General features: G+C 42.1%; 1 protein-coding gene across 5 annotated transcripts in view; it reads right to left on the bottom strand.

The window, feature by feature from the left end:
- Nucleotides 1-4,335: 4,335 nt before the first annotated feature.
- RBMS1 (RNA binding motif single stranded interacting protein 1) overlaps nt 4,336-12,086 on the bottom strand; it is a 206,357-nt gene continuing 198,606 nt past the window's right edge. For all 5 annotated transcript variants that reach the window (XM_032409641.1, XM_032409649.1, XM_032409615.1 and 2 more), the window contains 4 exons: nt 10,521-10,631; nt 9,331-9,411; nt 7,644-7,728; nt 4,336-6,992 (listed from right to left, as the gene is read on the bottom strand). In XM_032409641.1, coding sequence (XP_032265532.1) covers nt 7,651-7,728; nt 9,331-9,411; nt 10,521-10,631 — 270 coding nt within the window. In that variant the 3' untranslated portion in view covers nt 4,336-6,992; nt 7,644-7,650. The remainder of the gene's footprint in view (nt 6,993-7,643; nt 7,729-9,330; nt 9,412-10,520; nt 10,632-12,086) is intronic.

Here is a 12,086-nt window from a genome sequence, read left to right as displayed (position 1 = left end):
TAAGAAAATAAGAGGCCAGAGGGCCAGAAACAATATTCATGGTCTCAGTCATATGTCAAACCACAGTGTGTAACAAAACAGATATAATGGGATTCCTGCCTAGACTTAGTAATAAATACAAGAGTTTTCAAGATCTCGTGGGGGTTAGAGGGGGGTCAGAAAACAACACAGGTGTTTGCAAATCCGCAATCTGGCAGGTGTAGAACATCTGACAGAGGGTAAACAAAGTCAAAATGACGCCATTTAAAAAGTATCCTACACCTGGCTGGATTAAACCAAACCGAACCAAAACAATACTTTGTACACATTCCAGTATTTTCAGAGCAGGAGTGACAAAGGAACATCAAGTCTTTGGACATCTGTTCCAAGTCTCATTCTGGCAACAGCAGAGCTACCAAAGACTTCATTTGTCTGCCTGCCAATTCCATCTTTCAGAAGGCACAGGAACTGGTGAGGGAAATGGCTGCTTCGGAGTGAATTCTGATCAGTAAAAACGGAACAAACCGGTTAGTAATGTGGAAATGACAAGAATATCAGGAGAGACTGTTGAGGACGTCTTGGCCCCTCATCGAACCCCCAAAGCTCTTTATTTAGGTCATGCTTTTGTTACTTCTCCTTGCTATATTGTCATTCAGATACTTGTGCCTCCCATAAGAATGTCCCTTGAGGACCGGGACCACTCATGTCATTTTTGTGTCTTCTGATGTCTGCTGCAGTATCTTTTATTTTGCAAAAAATTAAACATGCTGAATTGGAATATAATAAACATGGAGACTTCAGGATGATCTGACAACATTCTCTGTTAAAGCTTTTTTTCCCCCTGATTATAAAATGTTTTCATGGTATAAAACTGGAAAAATTTGGAAAAGTATAAAGGAGCAAATACAAACTTCCCAATATCCTTCCACCCACAGCTAAGCATTTTGGAACACCTTCTCATCTTTTATACTTAAATATTGCTTCCTAATTATGAACACACTATATCTACAGTTCTGTACCTAGCACTTATCATTTATGTTTTTCATGCCATTAAAATGTCTTCTTTTAAAAATGACTAAATAATATTCCATTCCATTCCATATCTTTATTATAATTATTGTGACCAAAAAGTAAACAACATAAGGATTTCAATTTGCTACAAACTTTAAGAACTATGGTGTGTCTGAGAAGTCAAAATGGAAACCATCTCACCTGTAATAGAAGGATAGGGCTGAGCAGGGGAGTTAGGTGAGGCCAGGGCTACTCCTGGGGTTCTAGGCTTTGACCCGAGTCACCTGTCATGCATCGAGAGGGTGAGCTGATGGTGCTGTGTGGAGCCAGAGCAGAATGTTAAAGCTACAAGGAATGTTCAACCCACAGAATCATGGAGCCAGCGGTTTTCCACATTTGAAGAATGATCGACTTCTCATTTTTTTAAAAAAATATTTTATTTTACAAGTGGATAAACATCAAAAGATATTTTTGGGGGGTGTACAGGTCTATGAATTTTAGCACATGTGTTTGTGTAACCACCACAATCAGGATATAGAATAGCTTCATCACCCTCAAAAAACTCCCTTGTGCTGTCCCTTTATAATCACATCCTCCTGTCCTCTTTAATTCCTGGTAATCGCTCTTACGTTCTGTCAATATACTTCTGTGTTTTAAGAATGGGAATGACTGACTTATTCTGCAGCATCTCGGTGGGCAGAACTGAGGCTGACAGGTGGAAATCACAGAGATGCAATTTGACTTCTTCAAGCCAGTTTGAGAGCTGTTCCAAAAAGATATGGGATGCCAGGTGAGGTGGAAAGTGCCTCGTCACTGGAGGTATTCAAGCAGAGAAAGTGGATTCAGGGATACTAGATGGTGGGAGATACCTGCAGTCTCGTTTATGATCCGTATCTTGTGCAAATGAGCAGTGGCAGAACTTAGATCAAATCTCAGCCTCGCAGAGTCACATTTAACATTAAATGAATAACAGCATTAACGTTTGCATGGACTCCAGTGCCACCTGTTTTCAATTCCGAGCAGCCCGGAGACCTGCCATCGCTTTCTTGCTGCTCCCAGTCAGGAGGTCTGGCGAGGCTGCTGGCCTCGTCCCCTGCCCCCAGCTTCCTTGAGCCTTAAAAGTCCCACTTGTTACTTCCCGAGTCTGAGCAGCAACGCCCTTGATGAGGAAGGAGGGGCTGCCAGCATCGGGCAACGGTGGTTCCGCATCCGTTCTTACAATCACCCCCCAACTCGGGACTCCTTGACCTCCAGGCACGTGCCTGCAGCCGCAGTCGCCCTCCAAGGCCCTACGCTGTGCCTGTGCAGGCTGCGTCTCCGCCCCGAGAGCTCGCCGCTCAAGGTGAAGGGCAACGTAACCCTCCCTCTAGCAGCCCAAGCTAAAAGCTCCGGCCCTACCAAGATCCAGAGTGAGACGCTCTGGAGCCCCGGGGCAGGGTTGAAATTCCGATGCTTCTCCGAGCTTGTCCCACATGGAGGGCCGGGCACAGGGCAGTGGCTCTCGGCTGTGCCAAGAACTGCCTGCTGGGACCGGTGGGCGCCCGCCTCCCTCTGGCACGGCCGCGGGTGGGGGCCGAGTTCTGCGAGGATGGAGGGGTGGTTGTCTCATCACATTGCTATTTGAGGGAAGAAAGTGCCCAGCTTTTCTTAAACCCTGAGCTCGGAGTTTCCTCCCTCCTCACCTACTTGCCATCCTTCTGAAGCTGTGTGTATCGGGAGGAGAGGGGCTGGTGACAGGTCCGTGACCTTTACTCCCAGGTCGCTGGATCTTTTCCTTTTTGGCTCTAGTGGAATGAAGAGGTCGGTCAGATCTGAGCCTTGTTTGAGCCCCACGCAGGCTGGGAGGCACTGCCTTTCTACGAGCGAATTTCACACCAGTGTTTGGGAAATTCAAGAAGTGGAATCTGGGCTCCAGTGGGTTTGCCTAGTGTCGCCGGCCAACCTCACCGAGCCAAGGCGGGGGGGGGGGGGGGGGGGGGGGGGGGGGGAGACATGCACGCCAGGGAGCGACTGCCCTCCCTCCCAACACAAAAACCCCACCTCAGGGGCGGGGGCCCCGCCGATCTCAGACAAAGATACAATCCTGGCTCCCGGGAAAGACCTGAGCAGCACACGCCTTCCGCCGGGCATCGCGGTTCCTCTACGCGTGAGCGGTAGCTCTCCCCGAAGCACCACCACCCGGGTGTGCTTGTCGCTCCTGCACAGAAACAGCGCTTTGAAAAAGTGTTCATCAGTTTCCCTGTAAAGGCAGCCACTGGATGTCCCAGGACTCCAGTGACAGAAAGCCTTCCTAAAATACAACAGAAGCAAGACTAACAAAACCGAAGATGCTTGGCAGCCCGGATGGCGCATCTTTCCTGCCTTTGCTCACGGGTCCTATGAAGGAGCGCTGGGACAGTGTGAGGCTGGGACAGGAGACCACCCCGCTTCCTTCCTCAGCAGCCCGTGCGCGTCTCGGTGAGGCCACATTCCCCTCCTGCCCCGACATCCTTCTCTCTCCCGCACGAGTTATCATCAGAGGGCCATGTTTCCTTTTCTCAATGAGCCATTCAGTACCGGGGCTTTCTTGGCCCTGGCCAAGTTACCTGCTCTAAACCCCACTTCTGTCCTTCACAGCCCCCCATGGCCCACACGGCCGGGAGGTGTACAGAAATGGGGGGGGGTTCTTGCCTACTCCTCTCACCACTGTGACAGAGCCCTTGGGTAGCAGAAAAAGAATTCTGTATGACTACACTGTACCACTTAATTCGCCTTGGGTCAAGGACTCAATTTCCTGCACTAAGTGCCTCTCGTAAAGCACATCAGTGTGGCAAAGAGAGGAGCTCTCTCTCCCCCGGGAATGCTGAACCAGAGCCTCCTATGGGAAACAGCCAAACGAGGTCACCGAAGGAGGCTCACGTCATCAAGGCATGGATAAGATCAGCCTGAAATCCTTACCCATGCGCTTGCTTAACATGGCTGGGACCGGTTTTATTCTGTTCTCTTGCTGGTCCGGGACAAATAGCACCGCAGTCAAAGGGGAGCGGTAGGAGAGGGAGGAGCGGGGTCTGGCTCTCTGGCCTCTTGGAACAGACCAAAGGTGGACTTTGGCCCGCATGAAACGGGGTCAGCTGAAGGTTGATGTCTCTGGTTCCTATACACAGATTTAAATAACCAAAGGAGGAGGAGGTAGACAGGTTTTTCCAATTCTTCTCAAGGAAATGTATTCTGAGTACACAGTGAATCTGAAATAATTTTCAACTCACTTTCAAGCCAAACTGCCTGAGCTGAAGAAAGCGATCAGAAATGAAATGCATGAAATTCTGATATACATTTAACCCACTTAAAAGAAACTGACAGGAAAAATAAAATTTCAGATGTTTTTTATTCAAAGGTTTTCAAAAGAAATAAAACAGAAAAAGCTAACAATCTGATCAAATTACAGTTCAAAAATGTCTTTTGGCGTTTAACAACAAGTCCTAGGAAGGAGAACTACAGAGTTATCTTGAACCGGACAAATAAGTTACCACTGGCAAGTCTGTGGCACTAGTAAAACAAAAATAAAAAATTAACTCTCTTGATCATATAGATATCTCTATGAAAATCTTTTTTTTTCAATCTGTACAAAAGGTCTTTCTTCATAAATTAATTTTTTTTATAATTTAATGGCTGTCTACTATGTGATGTTTAACTGATTTTTTTTTTATTTTTTTTTTTTATTTTATGTACAGAGGTTATGTTTCCCAAATCTTACCCAGACGAGTATGGCACTTAGTTCAGACATATCTAGCAGCAGATTTCCCCTCCCCTCTAACCGAGCTATCAAATTTCTGTCTTAACTAATGCAAAAATATCAAGTAGTGAGAGACCCAGGTTTATAAATGTACTAGGTACAAGGAGGGCGCTGCGTTCGGTCTGGACTTTCACAAAGCAGTAATATTCCAGGGAGCATAGAACCAATAATACCACAACTTTAAAAAAGGAAACAAAAACAAAAACAAAACACATTTCTCTTAGGACTATGTAATTTTCACTAGAATCTACACTTCTCAGAGCAGCAAGGACTTTTGAAACTATGAAATGTCACTGACATCTATAATCAAATACAAGCATAAAATTTAAGAACTAAAAAATACTCGAAAGAAATAACTGCTTAGCCCTAGCTCCTGAGCTAGGAGGATTTGGTCTGTGGAAACAGGGAGGGCCAGCAACCTGTCCCAGCACAAAAGAAAACAGACTCTGAGGTAGATAACTGATCACGCACAGTTGACCAGACAAGTACACAGTTTTGGAAGACAACTTAATTTACCATTGCTTTTCAAACGTATGCAATTGTCTTAATAAAAGAGCTTTAATAACAGTGAATTATCTTCTATGTACTAAAGTAGAAATAACTGTGTATTTATGAAATCAGGAATTTCATAGTTTCAAAATTGGTTTCTCTTTACACTTAACACTTGTAGTGATGATGTAAAGTGTGGCACTGCTTGGATCCAAATCTTCCTTCATGCTTTTTTGTTTGTTGGTGTGTGTCCATACATCAATTAAAATTATAAAACCTAAATGCAAAGGTACAAAAAAGGCACATTCTCCTAACCGCAAACTGGTCCGGCAAAAATAAAGAGCACAGAAGATACGATGCTGAGAGAAGTTGGAGCTACTGGTTACTGGCTCTTCGGTCTTTGGTGAAGTTACCTTTAAAAGTGCCAAGTAATTTTGATTTCTCAAATTTATGTAATAGCGAGAGCTAGTAGCCAATCATTTTGCTTCTATTCCTACCTCAGCTTATGTTTGAAGATAAAATCCTTATACTTTTAGCTTTTGCCATTTAGTTGCAATAGCAACGTTTTTTCGGTTTGCCAGATCTCAGGCGTAATTCTCAGTCTAAAGCACTATCATTGTATAAAGGAAGGACAAAACATTCGGTGACTCCCCGCCCCCGCCCCCCACCCCCAGCCCCAACGCTACCTACACTAAATCTAGAACATCGAGTTAGTTTTTTTTTTTCCTGAAAAAAGGCAAAAAAGACTTTACATTGCATCATACAGCAGATATCCTAAATCAGTCAAACTATCGGAGGAAACTGTTGGCGTACAGCCTTACAAACAAGTTACCCTAGTAAAAGTTCCCCAGTCAGAAAATGTGTTTCACACAAAACATTTTTCCCTTCTTGCATTTCACTACCTTACACATTATGTGAAAAATCATTAAAAACACCTACTACATATTTAAAAAAGCCAAAATTTCAGCAACTTTTATTGACTACCTTTTAAAAGCCCTATGCTGCTGTTTTACAAGGCATAACAGACCAGCTCACTTGGTCAAAGCATTCTACATCATTAGTTTGAACTAACTTGTACTGAAACAGCTACAGCATCAAAGGAGTTAAGGCAAATTGGAATTCATAGAAAAGGAGAAGACATTTCACACTACGCTGAAAGAAAAATGGAAAAGCTAAGAAGAGAGACGCGGAGGGCAACACTGAATACAGCGACACTCACACTCGCAAGCACGGAACACCAGGGGGGAAGTTGGACTACTTCAACTTCAGAGCCCATTACATACAGTGGAAGAAAACGCAAATTAAACACGAAACGGACAAAAACCACAAAAATCCGGTCATGCACTTGGATAAGTCTTCATGGTCTTTGTGCATACCCAGAAAATTGAAGTTTTCTTTTTCTTTTCTTTTTTTTCTTACTTTTTTTTTCTTTTTTCTTTTTTTTTTTTTTTTTTTTGCATCGTAACATTTGATAAAAATCTTTTGTTTTGTTTTTGTTTTTTGTTTTTTTTTTTTTACTAAAATAAACCTGTTCGGGGGAACAGCTACTAGATGAATTTAAGGGTTTTATGCACCTTATAGAACTTATAGCAAAAATAGTTTTAGTTGATTTCATTATAAATAACGTTTTCAAGAACCTGTGCAAAACTGTCAATAATTTCCTAAAGCACAATTGATCAGAAAAATCCATGATTGTTCAGCCTTCACACCCTTCTTCATGTAAGAACGCCCTTCTGTACATCTGGAAGAGAAAAACAAAAGATAAATGCTTTTGTGCAGTTGGTATAACACACCACACTATTTTGTAGCCTCCTTCTCGTTTCAGTGGTATGCATGTTTGACAAAGGCAAGATGGTGCTCATCACTGGTGGGAGACCAATAAAGTAGTTAGAACTGAGGGTAGTTTCTATGCCTTGACTCCACCTTGGGACCTGCAGCATACTTTTACCAGAGCAACCAGAGCTCTGGATCGAAGGATACTGACATTAAATTCATAGTCAAGATATTGCTACTCTTGTAATACCAGAAGAAGCAAAATCTTATGCTGTATTTCCTTCAGCTTGTGAGCATGAAAGCAATATAAATTTGGATACATGTATTGTAGGACAAATTTGATACCTGGTGTCCTGATTTGTTACAGATTTTTAGGGTGGGAGGGGTAAGGAGGATGAGAAAGTAACTATACATGTGACCTCAACACAAGGCACTGTTCTTTTTGGATTATCTGCAAATCCACAAGATACTGATTTTAACATTTCAGTAACACTGGATTCTTTGGCCACGATTAAGGTGGTGTGACCAAATCTGAGCTATTCTAAGTACCATTATGATAAAAGAATCATAGACTCTCCTTGAACTGAGCCCTACGGTTACAAAGATGTTTCCCTCATACCTCACAGTTACTTATTAGGTTGAAAGGTATATGGTGAATGGTCATTAGACGTCTCGACGGCCACCTGCTGCTGACCACTCGCTTCCTACAACAAAGCAGAGCAGATGAGACGTGAGCAATGAAATCCCAACTCTGCTCCTCCCATTTGAGTTTCACATCTTAAAATACAAGTGCTCCTTAAAAGTGATTTTCTTAATATTATGTAGGGTTTTCAAGGTTAATGATTTCCCTAAGGAGTTAAGATATCTTACAGACCCAAAGAACCTCCCACCCCAACTTTTAGGAGTTGTCTCTTTATGTCAAGCTACAATTTATCAAACAAATATCTGATCCCTTGGAGCGAGATGTGACTTGGAATTCAGTATGTTCGGATTTTAGAATCTGAAAAATGGTAGGCATATGCCTTTTATCACAGAATATACCCAGTGGGGCCCAGAGCTACACCTCATCACCAAACACATGAGCAGGTCTACACTGAAAGATATAAATATGCACAGTAAGTGGGCTAAGATTTTGTCTTGTATCAGTTCCGGTTGCGTTTTGCCACAGGTCAGGTTTTTGCTAAAGCAGTTATAAAGAGAATTTTTATTTTCAGATTTTACTGTGCGTTTCAGAACTGCAGATAAGGGATTGTGGGTTCTGGTAACTGTGATTGTCAGTAAGTTGATTTAAATCAATCAGCAGAAAACAAAACACAACAAGAATGCACCCAAATAATCCAACCACAGTCCTGGGGCTGTTTCTGCACTTGGAACCTATGGGATCTGCCTAGTGGATAGGATTGATTGGGATGATGAATTTCCTTGGAATTTTTAAAAAAATTTTTTATTTAAATTCAATTTAGTTAACATGTTGTGTATTATTAGTTTTAGGGGTAGAATTTAGTGATTCATCAGTTGCATATAGCACCCAGTGCTCATTACATAGAGTGCCCTCCTTAATGTCCATCACCCAGTTATCCTATCCCCCATCTACCTCCCCTCCAACAACCCTCAGTTTGTTTCCCATAGTTAAGAGTCTCTTATGGTTTGTCTCCCTCTCTGTTTTTTCCCTCCCTTCCCCTATGTTCATCTGTTTTGTTTCCTAAATTCCACATATAAGTAAAATCGTATGGGATCTCTATCTCTCTGCTTTCTGTCCAATCTTAACTCAAGTGTCAGTCTTCTTCCATTATCATCATATCTGCATCTTGCATAACAAGAACTAAGAGTTATTTAGCTATCCGAACAGCCTCTATAAAAAAAGGTATGGTCTGTTCTTCATCCTTGTTCACAATTCTGAAACATCAGTGTTTTCAACTATTTTAATTACAACTGATTTCTTCTTGCAGTTATTATTATTAACATAATCTTTGGTACTCAGGACTGCAAACTCCGCTTTATCCTAATTTGCATGTAAGTATCCCTTTGCAGGAGACAAGACAGATTCTTGAAGGGTATGAAATATGCTACAAGCTTGGAAGATAGTTCTGGGAGTTTTGGGGGTGTGGCTTGGATACTGTTCCACTAATCTGTGTGCAGAGAATTATATTTCAGAGTCGAAAATAACCCTAGCTCTATATGCCCTCTAAACTCAATTCTTTATGCAAACATTTGACTTCTAATTGATTTTTCTTTGAGCCCTATCTAATTCACCCATTTCTGAAACTACTCATTGCCAGAGTGGCCATAGGATGGGCTGCACCAACCTCAACAGGAACCGTCGTGGTCTGCACGTGTGTATACTGCGGCAAATAAGCTCCTTGCATAGCTGATGTCGCAGGCATGTACTGAAAAGAAGAATATGGTCAGGATGGGAAATGATAAGCCATGTAAAAATTCTGAGTGCTTGGGGAGTTTTGAGATGGGATGTCAAGTATTTGGAAATCTCAAAGGAGAAATGTAAACAAGCTACCTCAAAGTTTAATTAATAAGTATGTCATATAGAAAGTAAACTGACTGTTTCTCCTTTTTGAATTCCGCAAACTAAAACTCCCACCTTTCTTTGGATTTCCCAACAAACACACACATGTGTGAAGATTGCTACAGCTTCTCATTCTCAACACTCAGTATCACTGATGTGCTATTTTAGGAGATCTCACCTCAAAGGACGTCATTATTTTCCAGCAGCCCCCTGAACTAGTATCTAGAATTATTTCCATAGGTGGAGACCTACGGAGTAAATGACTTGTTGGATCTTCATCAGGTGACTGCAGAACAGGAAATGCACCCTTGTTTTCCTGATGAGGACAGTTTTCCCCTTCCAAAGGCAGCAGGGCTTCCCTGTTGATCTCAAGGACCTGACTGAGCCATCACAAGGGGCTGCTGCTGGGGTTTTGAATGTAAGAGAGGAAAACATACTTCCCTTTGTTCTTTTCAGCCACCATCGATATGGTCTGAATTAAAAGCCTTCGGCCATCGTACCATCTAAACGTTACGTTGATAGATATCAACCCTGGAAGTTCCTCTGATATAGGCTCAACCTCAATCCCCAGTGGAATCCCCTGGACTCTGGAGAAGTCAATCAATCCTAAGACTGTGATACGGTGCCCCCCACATTCCATAAAAGAAGTGAAGGGAGGAAAAATTCCCTGCCTTTACCACCATGTATCACCTTCTTCTTTTGCTTCCCGACACCAGGTCTGCAGTGTGAACGAATGGCACTAGCTACTAGGGCTACATGTGGTCATGTGTGGTTGCTAGATTCTGGTAAAGGAGAGACACCCAGAGGACAGATACTTAGTTCATCAATTAATCACGTGGAAGGCAATGTGGGGGGTGAGAGGGGCTCGGACATAATCACTGAACATCACAGAGCCTGTAACCGATAGGGAAGACACAGGCTGCATTAATTCACTCTTCTGTTGGCTGAGACACAGGATATTAATTTGCCACCTACTGTTCCGGTGCTGCCTAGTGACAGATGACTCATCTGCTGGGCCAGAGGGCTGATCATAGACGCCGGCTGTAGTGACATGGTGTGCTCCATCGAGGGAGTTAACACGGCCCCCTGGGGAGTCAGGACACAAGCACAGTGTAAGAGAAACTCGAGGACGGAGTGAAGAGTCTGTCATTCCTTTTGCAAAGGAAAACGCCTTAGTTTGTTGAGAAATGTGAAACCAAAAATAACCTCCTCTCAAACTTGCTTATGGTATCATAAACAATTTCCTAAAAGCCTTCTGGATAATGCTTCCTAAAACTTTTTTAAGAGCATTCATTTCACCGAAATCACTGCATTAAACATCCTGCCTTTCCTTTCACTCAAGTGTAAAAAGCAAGCTAGTCCAGCAGGAGGAGCTATAGTCGGAAATGCGAACTGTTTTCAGCTGGCTGGGGTTACAAAAATGCTTTCTTAGTTTTTAAAAAAATAAATGACAGTTGATGTTTGATGCAGCCACAAAACAATAGGCCATATTGAATATTTATAAATACAGTGTCTTGTTTAAAAGTGTTCTGTACAGATAATCATTTGATTCAAGATCAGGCTGTTAGGATCAAGATCACATTCTCCATTCACTGTTTCTCAGAACTTTTCAGCTATAGTTTGGTGCCAAGGGAGAGAAGGAAATTCAGACATGATTAATAATCCGATTTCAGATTCTTTGATTTCATCTGAAAAAAATTCTGGTCATTAAAAATAAAATTAAATATAATTAAACAAAATGGGGTGGGGGGGTGGACAAAAAAAAAAAAAATCACCCACAACCTAGCCTCTCCCTAATATATGGCTGTGACCACCTGGCATGTTTGTAGAGTTGCAACCAGGGTACATAAACAATTTCATATCCTGGGTTTTTGCTTTGAACTTAACATTCTATTATAAATATTTACCTCACTTAGTGCATAGCCATCATTATCATCATTTTTAATGACTGCATAATGGTACATTGATTGCCTAAACTGAAATTTAATTTCTGGATTTTTGCATTTTCTCTAATTTATCCTATATAATATTCTTATGGATTATATCCTTCCTCTCATTTTTGCAATCACCCAATTACCCGAGAGTGCAATTATTCTGACACATCCTATCAATATTAATGCTATGTTTTTGTTATTTTTGCAACTGATCTATCCCTTCCAAACACTGTTGTTTATTGCTAATCAGAACACAACTGAGGTCAGAGACTGGTGTGCAGGCACTTTAATTCTGGTTGCAGGCAGTCTAAACTGGGTGGGGAAAGGGACCAAGTCCTCGGATAGGAACCTTCTGCACACACTACCACTGTCTCCTCAAAGATGTTAAACTGGGATATGTGCTGGCTTTGTCTCTAAAAGTTGCCAAAAAAAAGACAGAGATGCGTGTCAGAAACTGTTTGTTGTTAATGCAGTTCATAGAAAATTTGTTCTTTTTAAATTTTTAGTGTGCATCATCAAAAAGTGTATGGTAACATGGAAATGATTCAGAAGCCCAGAATATGCTGAAGGAATTTCCTGCTTCTTTTTTTCATTCATCTGTAGGAGC

This window comes from Phoca vitulina, unplaced genomic scaffold (assembly GCF_004348235.1).
Source record: "Phoca vitulina isolate PV1807 unplaced genomic scaffold, GSC_HSeal_1.0 scaffold1, whole genome shotgun sequence".
NCBI classification, from domain to species: domain Eukaryota; kingdom Metazoa; phylum Chordata; class Mammalia; order Carnivora; family Phocidae; genus Phoca; species Phoca vitulina.
This window is presented reverse-complemented; position numbering and strand designations above follow the sequence as displayed.